Source organism: Lithobates pipiens, unplaced genomic scaffold (assembly GCF_037356315.1).
Source record: "Lithobates pipiens isolate NorthernLeopardFrog02 unplaced genomic scaffold, aLitPip1_a1.2 Scaffold_1, whole genome shotgun sequence".
NCBI lineage: Eukaryota > Metazoa > Chordata > Amphibia > Anura > Ranidae > Lithobates > Lithobates pipiens.
The window spans coordinates 147833134-147852636 of record NW_027507685.1 but is presented as its reverse complement, the minus strand read 5'-3'; the positions used below and the strand labels follow the sequence as shown (position 1 = coordinate 147852636).

Here is a 19503-nt window from a genome sequence, read left to right as displayed (position 1 = left end):
AGGAATATTCCTTTAGTTGAACACCCACAGCTGGTATATCCCCAGTAGGGATGAGCTTCGTGTTCGAGTCGAACATCGGCTGTTCGCCCGTTCGGTGAATTCCGAACGTTATGGGCCATTCGTGCCAAATTCGTGTGACGCTCACGGCCCACAATGCACTCCGATGGCGCAGTGCATTGCTGGCTCATGATTGGCCAAGCATGCACTGTGACCCCGCATGCTCGGCCAATCACAGCGCCGGCAGCGAGGAGAGCCATGATTGGCCACAGGCAGGATGCCTGGGGCCAATCATAGCTCAGGCTGTGTAGTACACGCCCCACACTATATAAGGCCGCCAGCGCGGCGGCCTTGTGTAGTGTGTTGGCGTCTGTAGCAGTTAGTGGGTGTTCTGTTTACCTTCAACACAGTATACACCGATCTTTATCGGCCGATTTTTTGTTCTTGCTCTTCTGTAGTGGTTGTTGTCTGCGTTCCCTGACCGCAGTATACACTGCTATATTCACCTATATAGCTAGCGATATAACTATCTTTTATAATAGAGCTTGCAGTCAGCGTTAGGAGCTTGTGCGTGCTGTCTGCGTGCTCTGAACCCAGTATACACCGCTATATCCACCTATATAGCAAACTATCTTGCTCGTTTTAAATAGAGCTTGCAGTCAGCGGTAGGAGCTTGTGCGTGCTGTCTGAATGCTCTGAACCCAGTATACACCGCTATATCCACCTATATAGCAAACTATCTTGCTCGTTTTAAATAGAGCTTGCAGTCAGCGGTAGGAGCTTGTGCGTGCTGTCTGCATGCTCTGAACCCAGTATACACCGCTATATCCACCTATATAGAAAACTATCTTGCTCGTTTTAAATAGAGCTTGCAGTCAGCGGTAGGAGCTTGTGCGTGCTGTCTGCGTGCTCTGAACCCAGTATACACCTCTATATCCACCTATATAGCAAACTATCTTGCTCGTTTTAAATAGAGCTTGCAGTCAGCGGTAGGAGCTTGTGCGTGCTGTCTGCATGCTCTGAACCCAGTATTCACCGCTATATCCACCTATATTGCTAGCTATCTTGCTCTTTTTAAATAGAGCTTGCAGTCAGCGGTAGGAGCTTGTGCGTGCTGTCTGCGTGCTCTGAACCCAGTATACACCGCTATATCCACCTATATAGAAAACGATCTTGCTCGTTTTAAATAGAGCTTGCAGTCAGCGGTAGGAGCTTGTGCGTGCTTTCTGCGTGCTCTGAACTCAGTATACACCGCTATATCCACCTATATAGCAAACTATCTTGCTCGTTTTAAATAGAGCTTGCAATCAGCGGTAGGAGATTGTGCGTGCTGTCTGCATGCTCTGAACCCAGTATACACTGCTATATCCACCTATATAGCAAACTATCTTGCTCGTTTTAAATAGAGCTTGCAATCAGCGGTAGGAGATTGTGCGTGCTGTCTGCATGCTCTGAACGCAGTATACACCGCTATATCCACCTATATAGCTAACTATCTTGCTCGTTTTAAATAGAGCTTGCAGTCAGCGGTAGGAGCTTGTGCGTGCTGTCTGCGTGCTCTGAACCCAGTATACACCGCTATATCCACCTATATAGCAAACTATCTTGCTCGTTTTAAATAGAGCTTGCAGTCAGCGGTAGGAGCTTGTGCGTGCTGTCTGCGTGCTCTGAACCCAGTATACACCGCTATATCCACCTATATAGCAAACTATCTTGCTCGTTTTAAATAGAGCTTGCAGTCAGCGGTAGGAGCTTGTGCGTGCTGTCTGCGTGCTCTGAACCCAGTATACACCGCTATATCCACATCCGCTATATCAAACATCCAACTTACAAACATCTCCTACTTGCAAACGGAAGGAGACAACAGCAAGTGAGATGAAAAAAGATGGACGACAAAACAAATTATACAGGGGTGATAACCCTTCCCTATGTTTTCCAAAAAGCTTAAAAATTGTTTTTTTTGACTGGAGCTACACTTTAAAAATGTACCAGTTGAAAATTACAAACAGATTCAACTTAACACAACAAACCTACACAGTCCCTGTCTTGTTTGCACCGCCTGTATACTGCTGTTCTGAGTATATAGGGCCTGGGGGCCACACATATTTCCTTTTTTTATTATGGGTACGGGGTTCCCCTTAATATCCGTACAAGACCCAAAGGGGCTGGTAATGGGCAGGGAGGGCTACCCATGCCATTTTTCTCAATGATTTTCAACCATATTGCAGGAACCAGATATGACATTAAAACCGCAAGCAGTTTTAAATTATGTTATTTCCGTTAAATGTCATTTTGTGCAGGGACTGTTCTAAACACGGGAAACACGTGGCACTTAACAGGCATACTACAGACACCCCCCAAGCATGATATTTAAAGGAATATTTCACTTTTTTTTTTCACTTTAATCGTCATTAGAATCAGTGCTCCTGCCAAAACGGCCATTTTTAAAAACATTTTAGGCATTGACCCATGTCCCCTGGGGCAGGAGCCAGGTCCCCAAACCCTTTTTAGGACAGCATCTTGCATATTAGCCGTTAAAATTAGCACTTTTAATTTCAAACATTCGAGTCCCATAGACTTCAATGGGGTTCTAAAGTTCGTACGAATTTGGGGTCCGTTCGAAAGTTCTGGTGCGAACCGAACCGGGGGGGTGTCCGGCTCATCCCTAATCCCCAGGCTTGTATGTAGGTAAAGGCTCAGGAAAAAACAAAGTTAATCACATAGCACAATAAACCTAATGTAAATGGAAGGCTCCAATGATAACGTTGCATTGATCAAACGGGCATCCCATATGCACCTTTCCCCATCCAAGTTCAATTCCCCTAAATAAAATAAAAAAAACAAGCAAAGCTGCAAGGACTGCTTCTTGTCTCTGAGTGACTGGAAATTTGTGTGCCTGGTTGTGAAAGGTGGGAAACGACCACATTCAGCAGTAGCCCAAATGGGGGGTACCGCTAAACGTTTTATAAATAGCTATTGAGTGATTATTGGCAATTGCCTAAAGTGTTTAAAGAATATGGTATAAGGTTTCGTTTTTACCCCCTTATCTTTGTATTGACAGCTTCAGCATTGCACCTACCTGTTCTTTCAAATTACGCACAACAGCCAGGTGGCCTCCTTGCATCCTACACCAGTGCGCACTCTCCTGCCAGGTAGTTGCACTGGGAGAGAGCAAATAACACGATACACCAAAGAACTGCCAATCGGACTGACAAAAGGGACAGACTACACCTGTAACAGAAATATATGAGATCACAAGATGTAGGATTATTTCACTTTATGTGTATAATACACACATATCAGATTTAGGCAGTTTAAAGCAAACACACACAGTGAATGCACCAGCTGATCTTTGTACTTGTTTAAAAGTGACAGTGACTAACTTCACAGCCAGTGTCGTCATATATCATTGGAGAGGCCAGACCTTGCTCTTTTGTGCTTGATTAATGTGATGTGTGAATATTCCTCGCAGGTCTGCTTTAATAGTAACTGGTCATGAGAGAATTGGAGGCCGCTATTGCTGCCTGAAAATTTTAGTCGCCTGGCTGTTATGGTGATGCTTTGGCATCTGTACTTTCTGACCCCAGACAATTCTGGCATTTCCATGACTTCCAGAATTTTAAGCAATAGCAGCCGTCTTGCTTCTCTTGTGATGAGTAAACAATAACATAGTACTACAATCTCATTCATTACGTATTAATAAAGCACATTACTCACTGGCACAAAACATTGTATTAGTATTGGTAAAATATTTATTCTTAGTTTTACATCTTTTGCATATCCTCGGTTTATAGGGAACTGCAGCTGCTGCTTTTTTGGTCCTTCATAACAGCCAGCAGGGGAACAATACATCAACTTCTTGCTGATTGTAAAAGTGAAAGAACTTGCATCCTAAAGTTTAGATGGATACTGTATGTTCCAGACTTTAACTATACTACCCATCATTTGCTTGGTTACATTTAATCAAACCCTCTTCTGAAACAGCAATCTAGCAATCGATCGGGACAGCACAGCTAAAGTCTGCACCATTCAATGTCCACCAGCGAGGAACATGCTCATCTAAAGGGTTGCTCGGAATGTGTTCTCAGTGCATCTGAATGAGTAATTACAAAAGACAGACACTGAGAGAGCAGAATGATTGTCACGGGGATGAAAAAAAATGAATGTAGATGAGGATCTCTGAAATTATTTTTATGGGGACTGGCTGAATTTACACTGATGTGCAGTAAAATGCAGGGAAAATTGATACATTTCCATCCATTTTATGCACATTTTAATGCGTGTTCATGCAAGTTTTGACACGAGTTGACATACGTTTTAGTGCGCATTAAAATGCTATGCATTTTACAGGTTTTCCTGTGACATCACGTCCTGTTTCCCGTTTGTTAGCTTGAGAAGGAGTGAGTGAACGCATTTTCATTTTTTGGAGAATTTTTTTAAGGCTTCTTGGTAACCAGGATGACAACTGTCCAAATCATTGGGATTGAGTTAGCTATATTGAGGAGAAGGAAGAGGAGATTGGCGCAAGCCAGAAGTTGACATTGGGTACAATTATTGCTCTCAGAATGTGAAAGAGCAGCTTTGAACTTTATACCAGGATTTACAAAGTGCCCGAACATGAGCCACAAAGCCATCAATATCAGTGCATTCTGACATGCTGACTAGAAATTACCTACTCTGCACACACTCCTGTTCTTCTCTCTTCTCCCCATTTCCCAAAAGATGGAGCCTGGTATGGGTGTTTGTAAAGGGCCAACCACACAACAGCCCATTCTCTGTTCAATGCTAGTAAAAAAACTGGATGGGTTTATTTTGCTCACCTGGATTGGTTCCCAGAAAGAAAATATACTTTAAAGTGGATGTAAACCCACTGTCATCCTTTCAAAACTACTGCCATAGTGGTTATCTATAAGCATATACATGCCTCCTGCATGTATCCTTACCTGTCAAATGTCTCCCCTCTGTCTGCTATGAGACCCAAAAAAACTGCAGTTTCTGTGGGTGGGTCTGTTGTCCAAAGCTTGGTGGGTAGAGTCGTGTCAGTAGACTCCCTGGCCACCTCTACACTCCCCTTGTCAACATGAATTTTCTCTTATATATTTCTTACACTGAACTTCTGCTATGATCACTAACATCAAGTCAAACCCCAGAAAGGTCACCACATGACTTCAGCATGCCCAATCATGCTGAGGTGTGGAGCAGCCAATCCTGGGAGAGCTGGGGAAGAAAGGAGGAGGGGATCTCAAGTACATAGAATGTCTCTCAGGCTCGTGTATGAGAGATGTAAATCACCTGTCACTCACAGCAAGGGTGAGAAACAGACTTCTATTTCTCTATTCTCTGTCTGTTTTTATTTCACTGAAAAAGATGAGGACTGCTCAGAGCTGGATTACTACAAAATAAAGTGCTAGTGCGCACAACCCCAAAGATAAAATCTAAAACTCGTATAAAAAATAAAATAAAAATACTAGTGCGCTCCACTTATGCTAATATGAAAAATCAATAAGGGGAAGCAGCCAGCATAAAAAGTGATCTCAACACCAAAATAAAATATATATAAAGAAATATGCAGCGCTACCCCATTTCCTCAAAAGACTCAAATAACGTAAAAAATTACGATAACCCTGATACAAAGAAACTGAGAAACAGAACTGGATTAACTCTTCGTGGCAAGACTGAGCACAGATGACATGAAATCCTATACTGTACAAGGTGCAAGCCTTATTTAAAAAAAAAAAATTCGGGTTTTAAATGTCAGCATTCATGTCGTAGTATCTTACTACCAGGATGGGAAGCTTAAGGAAATGTTATTTTATAAGAAAGTGAGGAAGCTCCTGCCTACTTAAAATCAGCTGTATTGAGGACTGCTGAACCCTGTCACGTACCTGGTAGGCGAGCCCGGAATGCAGGGAGCGGCCTCTCGTAGCCCCTGGCTCGAGAACCCCTGGAGGTGGTAACAGAGATTCAAAAGTTCAGGGGGCACAAGTGCCTGGCAAGTGAAGGCAGGTCCGGATAACCAACAGCAACACAGACAGCAGTCAGCAGGTGACAGCAGGCACAGGCAGGAGGACTGGCAAAGCAGACGATCGTCAGCGGGGACAGCAGGCACTGGCAGATCAAGGCAGGAACAGCAGGAGGCCGTCAGCGGAGGCAGCAGGCACTGGCAGATCCGAACGGATCAGTAGGTAACAGCAGAGTTGAGTACAGGCCGGGTCAGCAGCAGGCGGGCAACAACGGCACAAGGGTAGAGGCAGAGACGTGGTCAGACAGGCAGGTAGTCAGTGGCAGGCAGCAAACAAACATGGTCAAGAACAAGCCGGGTCACAGGAATCAAGGCAACAGGTAACTGGTAACAGAATCTCCGAACACGCTGTAGACTGGACAGCAAGAGGGAAACGGAGGCAGAGTCCTTAAGAAACCTTTAGGGCGCCAAAGCGGTCGCACGACGAGTCTGCGTGCCCCCGCGAGTGGCCGTGCGCCCGATCGTGCCAGCGCACACCCGCGTGCGTCCATTCGCGTTAACACGCGCTAAAGGGAAACGACGGGTTCTCAACAACAGGCCTCTGCGGGCAGATCTCCCATGAGCGATCGGAACGCCAGAACGGTCGTGACATTGCCCCCCCCCAAGGGGCAGCCTCCGGATGCCCAGTTGTGCCATCTTATCTGGGTGGGATCTCTTAAAAGCACAAATTAGTCTCTTCGCGTGGATGTTGGATTCCGGTTCCCAGGAGTTCTCCTCAGGCCCGTACCCTTTCCATTTAACCAGGAATTGAATCTGGTTCCGTCTCTTCCTACAGTCTAGTATGGATTCAACCTCGAATTCGATTTCCCCATCGACAATCACGGGTTCTGGAGGACTGGTAATTCGATCGGCAAAAGAATCCGGAACTGCAGGCTTGAGTAGCGATGCGTGGAAAACTGGGTGAATCCGGAAAGATTCTGGAAGCTTTAGCTCGAATGCCACGTTATTCAGTTTCCTCATGATTGGAAAGGGACCCACAAATTTCGGCCCCAACTTCTTGGATGGGCAAGACAGTTTGAGATTCAGGGTGGACAGCCAGACCTGATCCCCGACTTTGAGGTCCAGTTCCCCCCTTCTCTTTCTATCAGATACTTCTTTATTGTACTCCTGTGACTTGGTCAAGGTTTCTTGCAGAAGCTTGTTTTTTGTCTCAAAGAAGTTGAGGTTCTCCTGCACCGCTGGTACCGGACACTCAGGAAGGTTGCCAGACAGAAATAGTGGGTGGAAGCCAAAGTTCGCAAAAAACGGGGATTGCTTGGTGGCAGAGTGAACTGAATTATTGTAGGCGAACTCAGCCAAGGGTAGAAGCGAGGCCCAGTCGTCTTGAGAGAAGGACGAGAAGCAGCGTAGATACTGCTCCAGCGTCTGGTTAGTCCTTTCGGTCTGGCCGTTGGTCTGAGGGTGATATGCTGAAGACAAGCGGAGATCAATTTTCAGAGCTCCGCAGAGCGCTCTCCAAAACCTCGAAGTGAACTGCACCCCCCTATCAGATGTGATATTAGCGGGGATGCCGTGGAGTCTCACAATCTCCCTGATGAAGGTCTTGGCCGTCTCTGTGGCTGAAGGAGTGCCCCTCATGGGCAGGAAGTGGGCCATCTTGGTGAGCCTATCTACTACGACGAAAATCGTAGAATACTCTTCCGAAGGGGGTAACTCGACGATGAAATCCATGGAGATCATCCTCCATGGTCTGTCAGGAACGGGCAGTGGTTTCAGCAGACCCCAGGCTCTTGACTTACTGCTCTTGCTTTGGATGCAGGTGATACAAGCCTCTACATATTTCCTGCAGTCATCTTTCATTCGTGGCCACCAGAACGTACGTCGGAGTAACTCCAAGGTCTTGTGTACCCCAAAATGGCCGGCCAACAGATGGTCGTGACAGGCGGCCAGAACCAAAGTCCGTACTTCCTGGGGGACGAAGATCTTGCCCTCGTACCAAAGAAGATCATTGCTAGAAGACAGCGGGATGCCAGGTGGAGGAGTAGTGCCTACGGAGGCCTGCTTAACTTGAGACACTAAATCCCCCTGGAGCAGGAGGAAGTTCCCCGCGGAGAGGATGGTATCCGAAGACTGAGGACTTTCTGGTTGACCGTACATGCGCGACAGGGCGTCGGGCTTGGTGTTCTTGGATCCTGGACGGTAGGTAATGTGTAATGAAAACCTGGAGAAGAAGAGCGCCCACCTGGCCTGATGTGGTTTCAACCTCTTTGCCGATTTAAGATATTCTAGGTTCTTATGGTCTGTATAAACCAGGATCGGGTGGGTGGCGCCCTCAAGAAGATAGCGCCATTCCTCGAGTGCTGCCTTTATTGCCAGTAGCTCGCGATCACCGACGTTGTAGTTCTTTTCTGCATCAGACAGTTTACGGGAGAAGAAGGCGACCGGGTGTAGCAAAGACTTGGGCCCTTGTCTCTGGGAGAGCACTGCCCCTACCGCTATTTCTGAAGCATCAACTTCTAGGATGTATGGCAGAGCGGAATCGGGATGCTTTAGGACGGAAGCCGATACAAACAAGTCCTTCAGAGTCTTGAAAGCCTCTTGCGCTTCGGGGGTCCATCTGAACTTCTGACCCTGTTTGGTCAATCCGGTGATGGGGGAAATGATAGAGGAGAATCCCCTAATGAATTTCCGATAGAAATTAGCGAACCCCACGAACCGCTGAACCCCCTTCTTATCGGAAGGGGCAGGCCAGTCCTGGATAGCAGAGACCTTCTGGGGATCCATCTCGACCCCTTTTACGGAAATGACCAGACCAAGAAACTGGATGCTCTGTTGCTCGAAGATACATTTTTTGGGTTTGGCATACAGGCCGTGAAGACGGAGACGAGCCAGGACATTCTTGACGTGTTCTCGGTGGTCGGCTAGAGTGGAGGAAAAGATTAGGATATCATCAAGATAAATTATTACAAATAAGTCAAGGTAGTCTCTAAAAATATCATTGACAAAGTGTTGGAATGTGGCTGGGGCATTGCACAATCCAAACGGCATTACAAGATATTCGAAGTGCCCGAAGCGGGTACGGAAGGCAGTCTTCCATTCGTCACCCCTCCGAATGCGGACGAGGTTATAGGCACCCGAAGGTCCAGCTTGGAGAATATTTTAGCAGAACCTAGTCTCTGAAAAAGTTTGGGTACTAGTGGCAGGGGGTAGCGATTCTTAATGGTAATTTTATTCAATGCCCGATAGTCCACACATGGGCGTAGGGAATGGTCCTTCTTTTCAACAAAGAAAATCCCTGCACCTGCCGGGGAGGTGGAAGGTCGGATAAATCCCTTCTCAAGGTTGTCATCTAATGTCCTCACAAGTTGCGCCACACCTTGAAAATTTTTGGGAAGATAACGAGGGGTCTGCCGACGCCACCATAGTTTGGGATGCATTTAAGGCCTGCATGCGGGGGCACTATATTTCAGCCATCAAACAGGCTCGCAGGTCTCACAATCAGATTGAACAGGAAGTGCAGGACAAGGAGAGGGTGTGCGCCATGGAACATGCGAACAATCAGTCTGCTATCACCTATGGTAAACTGCTTGAGGCGAGGTGTGCTCTGGCACTCCATTACTCTGAACTAACACACACATCTAGGACGAAAATGGCTGAATCCATCTTTGAGCAAGGGGACAAGAACGGTAAATTGTTGGCCCTGCTGGTGGCTGAGCAAAGGGCACAGACTAATATCCCTTGTATCAAAAATGCTCAGGGAGACCTGCTGACGACCCCGACAGACATCCTAGACACGTTTGTGGAGTATTACAAAACCCTGTATGCCCCCATACTGCCTTATGACCTCACGGAGTTGGGAGGGTTGTTAGCATCGCTGCAGGTCCTGCGGCTGTCTGAGACGGATAGGGACTTTTTGGAGGCTGACATAACTGCAGAGGAAATTGAAAGAGCCATTCGGTCTTTCCCTCCCCGTAAATCCCCGGGGCCTGACGGTTTCTGTATCGAGTGGTATAGGCAGCATTTGGAAGTATTGGTACCTAGACTTAAAAATTTGTATGACTACTGCTTGGAACACAGGTGTCTCCCAGACTCTTTGCTGGAGGCGCAGGTGATCCTGCTGCCAAAACCGGGCAAGGACCCTCTGTCATGCTCTTCGTATAGGCCGATTGCATTGCTGAATCAAGATTTAAAAATCCTAACGAAGGTGCTGGCTACCAGACTCTCTCAGGTTATCACGACTTTGGTGGATATAGATCAGACAGGGTTCATCCCACAGAAATCTACTGACACTAATTTACGCAGACTGTTTGCCCACCTACAGCTTGAACACGCTGAAAAGGGATCTAGAGTGGTAGTCTCCCTGGATATGGCCAAGGCCTTCGATTCAGTAGACTGGCAATACATGTTGACAGTTCTGCGGAGAATGGGCTTTGGGGAGATTTATGTGACTTGGATATCTCTGCTTTATAGTTTTCCACAGGCGAGTATCAGAATAGGCACTTCAGTCTCCCCCCAATTTAGAGTCCGTAGGGGCACGCGTCAGGGGTGCCCATTGTCTCCCTCTTTGTTTGCATTAGCAATAGAACCACTGGCTATAGCCCTGAGGCAATCGCCTGAGGTAGGAGCACTGGAGGTGGGGGGTATTAGGGAGTGTATAGCATTATATGCGGATGACATGCTTCTCTTCTTGAGGGACGCAGGGCCGTCTTTGGAGGCAGTGTTCGGGGTGCTCGACAAATTTGCTGAGTTCTCAGGGCTCCGGGTCAATTGGGAGAAATCCAGTGTGATGGCTATTGACGGGGAGGCTCGAGCGCTGGCCACCACTATTGTTCCCATTGCATGGGTGGAGGAAATTAAGTATCTAGGAGTGAGAGTATCACCAAGAGTGGGCGATTATATGTCTCTAAATCTCTTCCCCTTGCTGGCCAGGGTTAAGGTACAGTTGGAAGCTTGGAAGCATCTGCCGTTGTCCTTAATTGGGAGGGTTAACTTGCTCAAAATGAAGGTTCTACCAGTATTTCTTTACTTTTTACGTAATTCACCTATTTGGATTCCATGCTCATTTTTTCGGAGGGTTAATAGTCTCTTTAGCTCCTTTTTATGGGCCACTGCGCACCCCAGAATAAGTCTCCGGGTCTTACAGGAGCCATGGGGGCAAGGTGGCTTGGCGCTGCCGGATCTTTTTAAATATTACCTAGCTGGGCAAATGGTAGTCGCCGGATGCTGGCTAACACGGGATGACGGGGATTCGGCTAATGTACTGGAGGCGGCCCTTTTGGGCTCGTACGAGAGCTTGTCCTATTTGGTGTATAGAGGTCAAGGAGCTTCACTGGCTCTGACGGCCTCAATGCGGGCAACGATACGGGCTTGGGACAAAGCGCGGGTCTTACTGAAACAACCGGAGGGGAGTTGGTCTCCTGACACTCCTCTCTGGTTTAATCCTAGATTGCCACATTTCGGGGAAATACCCCACCCGGTGATATGGGCCAGAGTAGGCATCAAACAACTGAAGCATGTGGTAGGAGAGAGGAAGCTTCTAACGTTTGATCAGCTTAAAGCTAAACATGATCTTCCAAATTGGTATTTCTTTCGCTACCTACAGTTGCGGCATGCTTTTCTCTCACAGTTTGGTCCTGGGGCTCTGGAGATGGGAGTGTCGTCCCTGGAGAGTGTGCTGCGGACGGAGGACTTGGAAAAGCCTCTTTCCGTTGTGTACAAAATGTTCCCTGACAGGCCGAAGCCCATCCAAAAATGCAGGGATGTTTGGAGTGCCTTGGTGCCGGACTTTGAGGGGGAGGACTGGGATGACATGTGGGATTACCCGTTCCAGACGCTGGTATCAGCTAGAGACAGACTTATCCAGTTTAAAATCCTGTATAGAGTATATTACACCCCAGCCAGATTAGCCAGAATTTATGGTACGGGTGCGGGGGGGACCTTTTGTATGTTCTGTATGTGTTAAAAAACTGTTCAATAAAAATAAATTTTCAAAAAAAAAAAAAAGGTTGTCATCTAAGTAGGACCTCAGGGTACTCAGCTCAGTCTCAGATAAAGGGAAGATTCTTCCGAAAGGAATCTCTGCCCCAGGTAGTAATTCAATAGGGCAATCGTATGGCCTATGGGGTGGTAGGGTTTCGGCCCCCTTTTTACTGAATACATCCAGGAAATCATGGTAGTCCTTGGGTACGGCTTGTCGGATCTCAGCGTCTGTTTCCAAACAGAGGAGGGCAGAAGAGTCCCTATCAATAACTGGGCAACAATGCTGGCGGCAATAGTCCGAAAGGAACTCAATCCTTCCAGAGGCCCAGTCGATGCGTGGGTTGTGTGCTCTCAACCAAGGCATGCCTAGAATGATGGGAAACAGTGGAGACTTGATGACATCTAGGCATAAGAATTCCTGGTGAGTCCCGGCAATGGTAGCAGATAGGGGGGTAGTCTCCTGGGTCACTGGTCCGGATTCAAGGGTAGAACCATCAGCCAAAAATACTGAAAGTCCCTTCTCTCTAGGCCGAAGGGGAATCTTGTTCTTTAGAGCGAAGGAGGAATCCACAAAGCCACTACACGCCCCGGAGTCAATAACTGCATGAGTTCGGACAGTCCTTTCTGGAAGCTGTAAAAGAACAGGGACAGCCAGGTGAGGAGTGTTGTTAGACAGCACGGGTGAGGGAACAGATGGAATGAAAAGGCACTTACGCATCTTAGCTGGGCAAGTGCGAACAAAGTGTCCTGATCCTCCGCAGTAAAGAAAAGGTTTCCAACCCGGCGACGTTGACGTTCCTCAGGTGTCAGGGATGGACGGAGTAACCCCAGCTGCATGGGTTCCGGAAGATCCAGTGTGGCTGTGGCAGGAGCAGGAGGGGCCGCATGAGTGGAGCTGGGCACACGTGGAAACATCCAGACGGGGCGTGTGGCTGTGGAGGAACGCTCCTGGCGACGCTCTCTTAAACGTCTGTCGATTTGGACCGAAATGTCTATGAGAGCTTCCAGAGTCTCAGGGATGCCTACACGCGCCAGTTCGTCCTTCAGTGGTTCAGACAGGCCCAAACGGAATTGGTACCGAAGGGCTGCGTCGTTCCAGTCTGTGTCGGAGCTCCAGCGTCTGAATTCCGACACGTAATCCTCCACAGGCCTGCGACCTTGTTGCAGGACGTGTAAGGCTGCCTCTGCGGTAGCAGCAAGTTGAGGGTCTTCATAAAGTTTTGACATTGCCAGGAAAAAGGTGTCCAAAGTGTCTAGAGATGGATCCTTTCGCTCCAAAAGGCGTTGTGCCCAGGCCTGCGGTTCGTCCGTCAATAGGGAAATGACGAAACCCCACTTTGGTCGCCTCGAGGGAGAAAGTCCTTGGTTGTAAGGCAAAAAAGAGTTTGCATGAGTTGTGGAAGGCTCTAAACTTATTCTGGTTGCCCGAAAATCGTTCCGGAGTAGGGACCCTGGGTTCGGGTGGCATCATCACCAATGATGGTGGGGCATGGGGCCCGGAGGCAACTGGCGAGGTCGCAGATAGAGCTTGAACTTGTTCCTCCAGTCTGTCATAACCTTCCTGCAGATTCTTCACCGCCTGGGTAAGGCCGGCAAGATGGCGGCAGAGCTCGTCCATAGGGGAGGTTCCCTGCGTAGGCTCGGACATGGCTGTCCAGTACTGTCACGTACCTGGTAGGCGAGCCCGGAATGCAGGGAGCGGCCTCTCGTAGCCCCTGGCTCGAGAACCCCTGGAGGTGGTAACAGAGATTCAAAAGTTCAGGGGGCACAAGTGCCTGGCAAGTGAAGGCAGGTCCAGATAACCAACAGCAACACAGACAGCAGTCGGCAGGTGACAGCAGGCACAGGCAGGAGGACTGGCAAAGCAGACGATCGTCAGCGGGGACAGCAGGCACTGGCAGATCAAGGCAGGAACAGCAGGAGGCCGTCAGCGGAGGCAGCAGGCACTGGCAGATCCGAACGGATCAGTTGGTAACAGCAGAGTCGGGTACAGGCCAGGTCGGCAGCAGGCGGGCAACAACGGCACAAGGGTAGAGGCAGAGACGTGGTCAGACAGGCAGGTAGTCGGTGGCAGGCAGCAAACAAACGTGGTCAAGAACAAGCCGGGTCACAGGAATCAAGGCAACAGGTAACTGGTAACAGAATCTCCGAACACGCTGTAGACTGGACAGCAAGAGGGAAACGGAGGCAGAGTCCTTAAGAAACCTTTAGGGCGCCAAATCGGTCGCACGACGAGTCTGCGTGCCCCCGCGAGTGGCCGTGCGCCCGTTCGTGACCCCGCGCACCCGCGTGTGCTCGTTCGCCACATCGCACACCCGCGTGCGCCCGATCGTGCCAGCGCGCACCCGCGTGCGTCTGTTCGCGTTAACACGCGCTAAAGGGAAACGACGGGTTCTCAACAACAGGCCTCTACGGGCAGATCTCCCATGAGCGATCGGAACGCCAGAACGGTCGTGACAAACCCATTAAAAGTGCTGAAGGACATGCCATGAGATACCGTCTATGTCAGGTCACCTAGAGCCCAGGTGACAGATGCACACCGTAGGGTTGGGGATGCACCGCAAGGCTGTGGACCCTACGGCTGACGGCTGCAGACGGGGGACAGATCCCACTGGGGTAAGAGCGTAAGATTCCCCGGGGCGCGGAGTCTAAGAGCCAGCTGGTGTTCACCAGAGCTTCGAGTGGTGAAGATGGTCTTGGCTGCAACTGGCTCCAGGTCGCGACCCCCAGGGTCCCCCAGCTCACACCCACAGTAGGTAACAGGAGGATAGGGATGGTGAGGGACAAAGCCAAGGTCGGGGCCACAAGCAGAACAGAATAGTCGGGTACACGCCAATAGGTCAGGATCACAGGCAAGCAGGGATGGTCAGAACACGCCAAGGTCGGTAACGGAAATCAGAAGCAGAGCACACGACAGGAAACAGGAAGCTAATACACAAAGGTTGATCAGCAGGATAGGCTAGCAGTGCAAAGGTTAATATAGTGTAGTCTGATAGGGGCTAGGGTGGAGCCATTCCAGAGGAAGGAAATAAAAGCAGTCAGGTGAAGCTCGGCTGGTCTCTAGAAATGAACACATGCAGACAGGTAAGGAGAACAACTCTAATGCATAACCATGACAGTACCCCCCCTCTTACGAGGCCTCCCCCTCCCCCGCCTGGGACCAGGTTTAGAGGGGAACTTCAAATGAAACTTCCTCAACAGACGAGGTGCAAAGACCTCGGAAGCCGAAATCCACGACCTCTCCTCAGGACCAAAACCTTTCCAGTGCACGAGGTACTGGAGAATGCCTCTACAGAGTCGGGAATCCAAAATTTGGCTAACCTCGTACTCCTGATCATCCTCAGAGACCGGTGCTATGGTAGGGGAGGGACGAGAGAACTTATTGAGGACTAACGGCTTTAGAAGGGCAACATGGAAGGAGTTAGAGATTTTGAGGCTTTTGGGAATCTGGAGCTTGAAACAAACCGGATTCAGTTTAGAAATGATGGTGTATGGACCAATGAATCTTGGGGCAAATTTGAGGGAAGGAACCCGGAGTTTGATGTTCCTGGTGGAGAGCCAGACTTTGTCTCCTGGCTGAAAAGAGGGTGGCTTACGCCTGCGACGGTCAGCAAAACTCTTGAATTTGTTGGCAGCTTTCTGGAGGGAATCATGAACGTCAGCCCACATGGAATTGAATGATTCCTGAACAGTAGCCAAAGCTGGAATGTCAGAAGAACAAATCATAGGAAGGGGAAGCTGAGGATGTCTTCCATAAACAGTGAGGAAGGGTGTTTTCTGAGAACTGATGTTAACATGATTATTGTGGGAGAACTCAGCCCACGGTAATAGTGATGCCCAATCATCATGATGGGCAGAGACCAAGGTACGGAGAAAGACCTCTAACTCCTGATTAACTCTCTCAGTCTGGCCATTGGATTGGGGATGATAAGAAGAGGTAAAATCCAAGGTAATGTCGAGGGATTTGCAAAAGGCTCCCCAAAAACGAGAAGTAAATTGCACACCCCTGTCCGAGACGACATGCAAAGGAACACCATGAAGGCGGAAAATCTCTCGTACAAAAATGGGAACCAAGGCAGGGGCAGAAGGGAGACCAGGAAGAGGAACAAAATGAGCCATCTTGGAGAACCGATCGATTACTACCCAAATGGCCGTATTATTCTCCGATAGTGGAAGATCAGTGATAAAATCCATGGCGATATGAGACCAGGGCTCCTTAGGAATGGGCAAGGGCATGAGAAGACCAGCAGGGGCTTGAGTGGAAGATTTAGACTGAGCACAGACGTGACAAGCCTTAACATAGTCTTTAACATCCGAGCGGAGATTAGGCCACCAGTAGTGACGACTGATAAGCAGGAAGGATCGGAGGAACCCAGCATGACCTGCCATCTTGGAATCATGTCCCCAACGAAGGATCTTGGTTCTTAGCTCCGTGGGAACAAAGGTCTTACCAGGAGGAATCTTTGATTCCAGGGTGGTAGAATGGGCAACAATGCAAGAGGTAGGAATGATCGGCTCAGGATCAGGGTTGGACTCCTCGTCCAAGGTGTCAAATGACCTAGAGAGCGCATCAGCTCGACCGTTGCAGGAACCAGGTTTGTACGTAATCGGGAATTTAAAACGAGAAAAGAAGAGACTCCACCTGGCCTGTCTGGGGTTCAGACGTTTAGCATTCTGTAGGTACTGTAGATTCTTATGATCAGTAAAGATCGTTATGGAGTGAGGGGAACCTTCCAAGAGATGACGCCACTCCTCCAACGCCAATTTAATTGCGAGAAGTTCCCGATCACCAATGGCATAATTTCTCTCTGCCTGAGAAAATTTTTTGGAGAAGAACGCACATGGTTGACGTTTCTTCTCAAAGTCCTGAAGAAGCACAGCTCCCACCCCCATCGAAGAAGCATCTACTTCAATAAAAAATGGGTCTTCAGGATTTGGTCTCCTCAAGAGGGGTCCAGAGACAAAGGCCTGTTTCAGATCGTGAAACGCAGAGACAGCCTCGGAAGACCAGTCTTTGGCATTAGCACCCTTCTTGGTCAAAGCGATAATAGGCGCAGCAATGGAAGAGTAATTCCTTATGAACTGCCTATAATAATTTGTGAAGCCAAGGAAGCGCTGTGTGGCCTTGAGGCTAGCAGGAAGGGGCCAGTTGGTAATGGCAGAGACCTTTCCGGGATCCATGCGAAGACCCTCACTAGAAACAAAACATCCCAGAAACAGGACCTCGGAACATTCAAAGGAACATTTCTCCATCTTGGCATAGAGATTGTTCTCTCTAAGGCGCTGAAGTACGGTGCGTACATGGTTTCTGTGAGCAGGCAGATTTTGGGAAAAGATGAGAATGTCATCCAGATAGATGACAACAAACTGGTACAGTAGATCCCTGAATATTTCGTTGACAAAGTTCTGGAACACAGCTGGAGCATTACACAAACCAAAAGGCATAACCAAGTACTCGTAATGCCCGTCCCTAGTGTTAAATGCGGTCTTCCATTCGTCACCTTCTCGTATTCGAATGAGATTGTATGCACCTCTGAGATCCAATTTAGTGAAAATGGAAGCCCCCTTCAACCTGTCAAATAGCTCAGATATTAGAGGTAAGGGGTAACGGTTTTTAATAGTCACAGCGTTTAAACCTCTATAGTCAATGCAGGGCCTGAGGGTGCCATCCTTTTTGGCAACGAAAAAGAACCCTGCTCCTGCAGGCGATGAGGATTTCCGGATGAAACCTCTCTCCAAATTCTCAGCGACATACTCAGACATGGCTTGGGTCTCTGGAATGGATAAAGGGTAGGTACGACCCCTGGGCAGGGTTGCTCCAGGGACAAGGTCAATAGCACAGTCAAAAGATCTGTGAGGAGGAAGTACCTCAGCAGACTTCTTACAGAACACATCCCGGAAATCGCTATAAGCCGCAGGAAGATCGGACGAGACAGATGTGGTAGCAATGGGAAGTTTCCTCTTGGGGGTCACCTTGGAAAGACAAGACGAGAAACACGAAGGACCCCAGGCCAGGATCTGCCCAGATACCCAGTCCACATGTGGCGAGTGGAGCTGCAGCCAAGGAAGACCCAATACAATGGGGGTAGAGGCCTTGGGTAGGATGAGGAAGGAGATCCACTCCTGGTGGAGTATCCCTACCGACATCCTAATAGGTAGCGTCTGGAAATGGATAGGACCCCCTGGGAGCACAGTGCCATCAATTGCCGAGACTACTAGTGGAGTAGCGAGGGGAGAAAGGGTAAGCTTCATAGAAGAGGCAGTTCTCCAGTCCATAAAATTGCCGGCAGCCCCGGAGTCCAGATATGCTAGGACTGATTGGGGAGAAGTGCCTACATGGAGGAACACCGGAAGAAGGAGACGAGAAGGTGATGTTTCTGGGTCCAATACTCCACCTTCCAAATGTATTAGACCCGAGCGTTTCCCGGACGGAGCGAGCAGGAGTCACGAAAATGACCCTTTCCCCCACAATAAAGACACAAGCCCTGAGTTCTGCGTCTAGCACGTTCTTCGGGGGTTAGTCTGGTCCGGCCCAGCTGCATGGGCTCCTCAGCAGATGGAGGATGCTCCACAGGGCGACGGGGAAAAAGCTCAGGCTGACTAGAACCTGGGGGGTGCTGGCGTCTTTTTTCTAAGGACCTCTCCTGGAAGCGAATGTCAATTTGATTACATAAGGAAATGACTTCGTCTAGACCGACGGGGATAGCTCTTCCTGCTAATTCGTCCTTCACTCGGTCTGAGAGGCCATGTAAAAAGGTTGCGACCAGGGACTCATTGTTCCAGCTCAATTCCGCTGTAAGGATACGGAACTGAAGTGCATATTGGCCCACTGAACCAGATTCTTGGCGAAGGCGTAAAAGGGCACTAGCCGCAGAAGAAACCCGAGCTGGCTCCTCAAAGATGTTACGAAAGAGCTTCAAGAAGTCGGACAGGCTGGAAACCACTGGATCATTTTTCTCCCACAGGGGGGCAGCCCAGGCTAAAGCTTCACCGGAGAGGAGGGAAATGATATAGGCTACCTTTGCCCGATCGGATAGAAAGTTTTGAGGCTGGAGCTCAAAATGAATGGTGCATTGGCTGAGGAAGCCCCTGCAGGCCTTGGAGTCCCCAGAGAAACGGGACGGAGCAGGCAGTACTAATGAATGCGTGGATGCGACTGGTGCGATAGGTGCAGTCGCAGACTGTACTTGAGGCTGCAGGTTCGGGGTTCCCAAGGAAGCCTGTAGCTGCTCGAAGCGAGAAGCCAGATCCTGGAGGAATCGCATCACCTGAGTCTGATTAGATTCCTGGGTCTCGAGTCTCCGCACTATGCCCTGCAATGGATCGACTGCAGGGAGCGGCACGTCAGCCGGGTCCATGGCTGATCAAACTGTCAGGTCACCTAGAGCCCAGGTGACAGGTGCACACCGTAGGGTTGGGGATGCACCGCAAGGCTGTGGACCCTACGGCTGACGGCTGCAGACGGGGGACAGATCCCACTGGGGTAAGAGCGTAAGATTCCCCGGGGCGCGGAGTCTAAGAGCCAGCTGGTGTTCACCAGAGCTTCGAGTGGTGAAGATGGTCTT

General features: G+C 49.1%; 1 protein-coding gene across 1 annotated transcript in view; it reads right to left on the bottom strand.

Moving 5' to 3' along the window:
- Positions 1-19503, bottom strand: part of LOC143975842 (uncharacterized) — a 136386-nt gene that overhangs the window by 91200 nt on the left and 25683 nt on the right. Inside the window, exon 4 of the mRNA XM_077478407.1 lies at positions 3077-3228. Coding sequence (XP_077334533.1) covers positions 3077-3228 — 152 coding nt within the window. The remainder of the gene's footprint in view (positions 1-3076; positions 3229-19503) is intronic.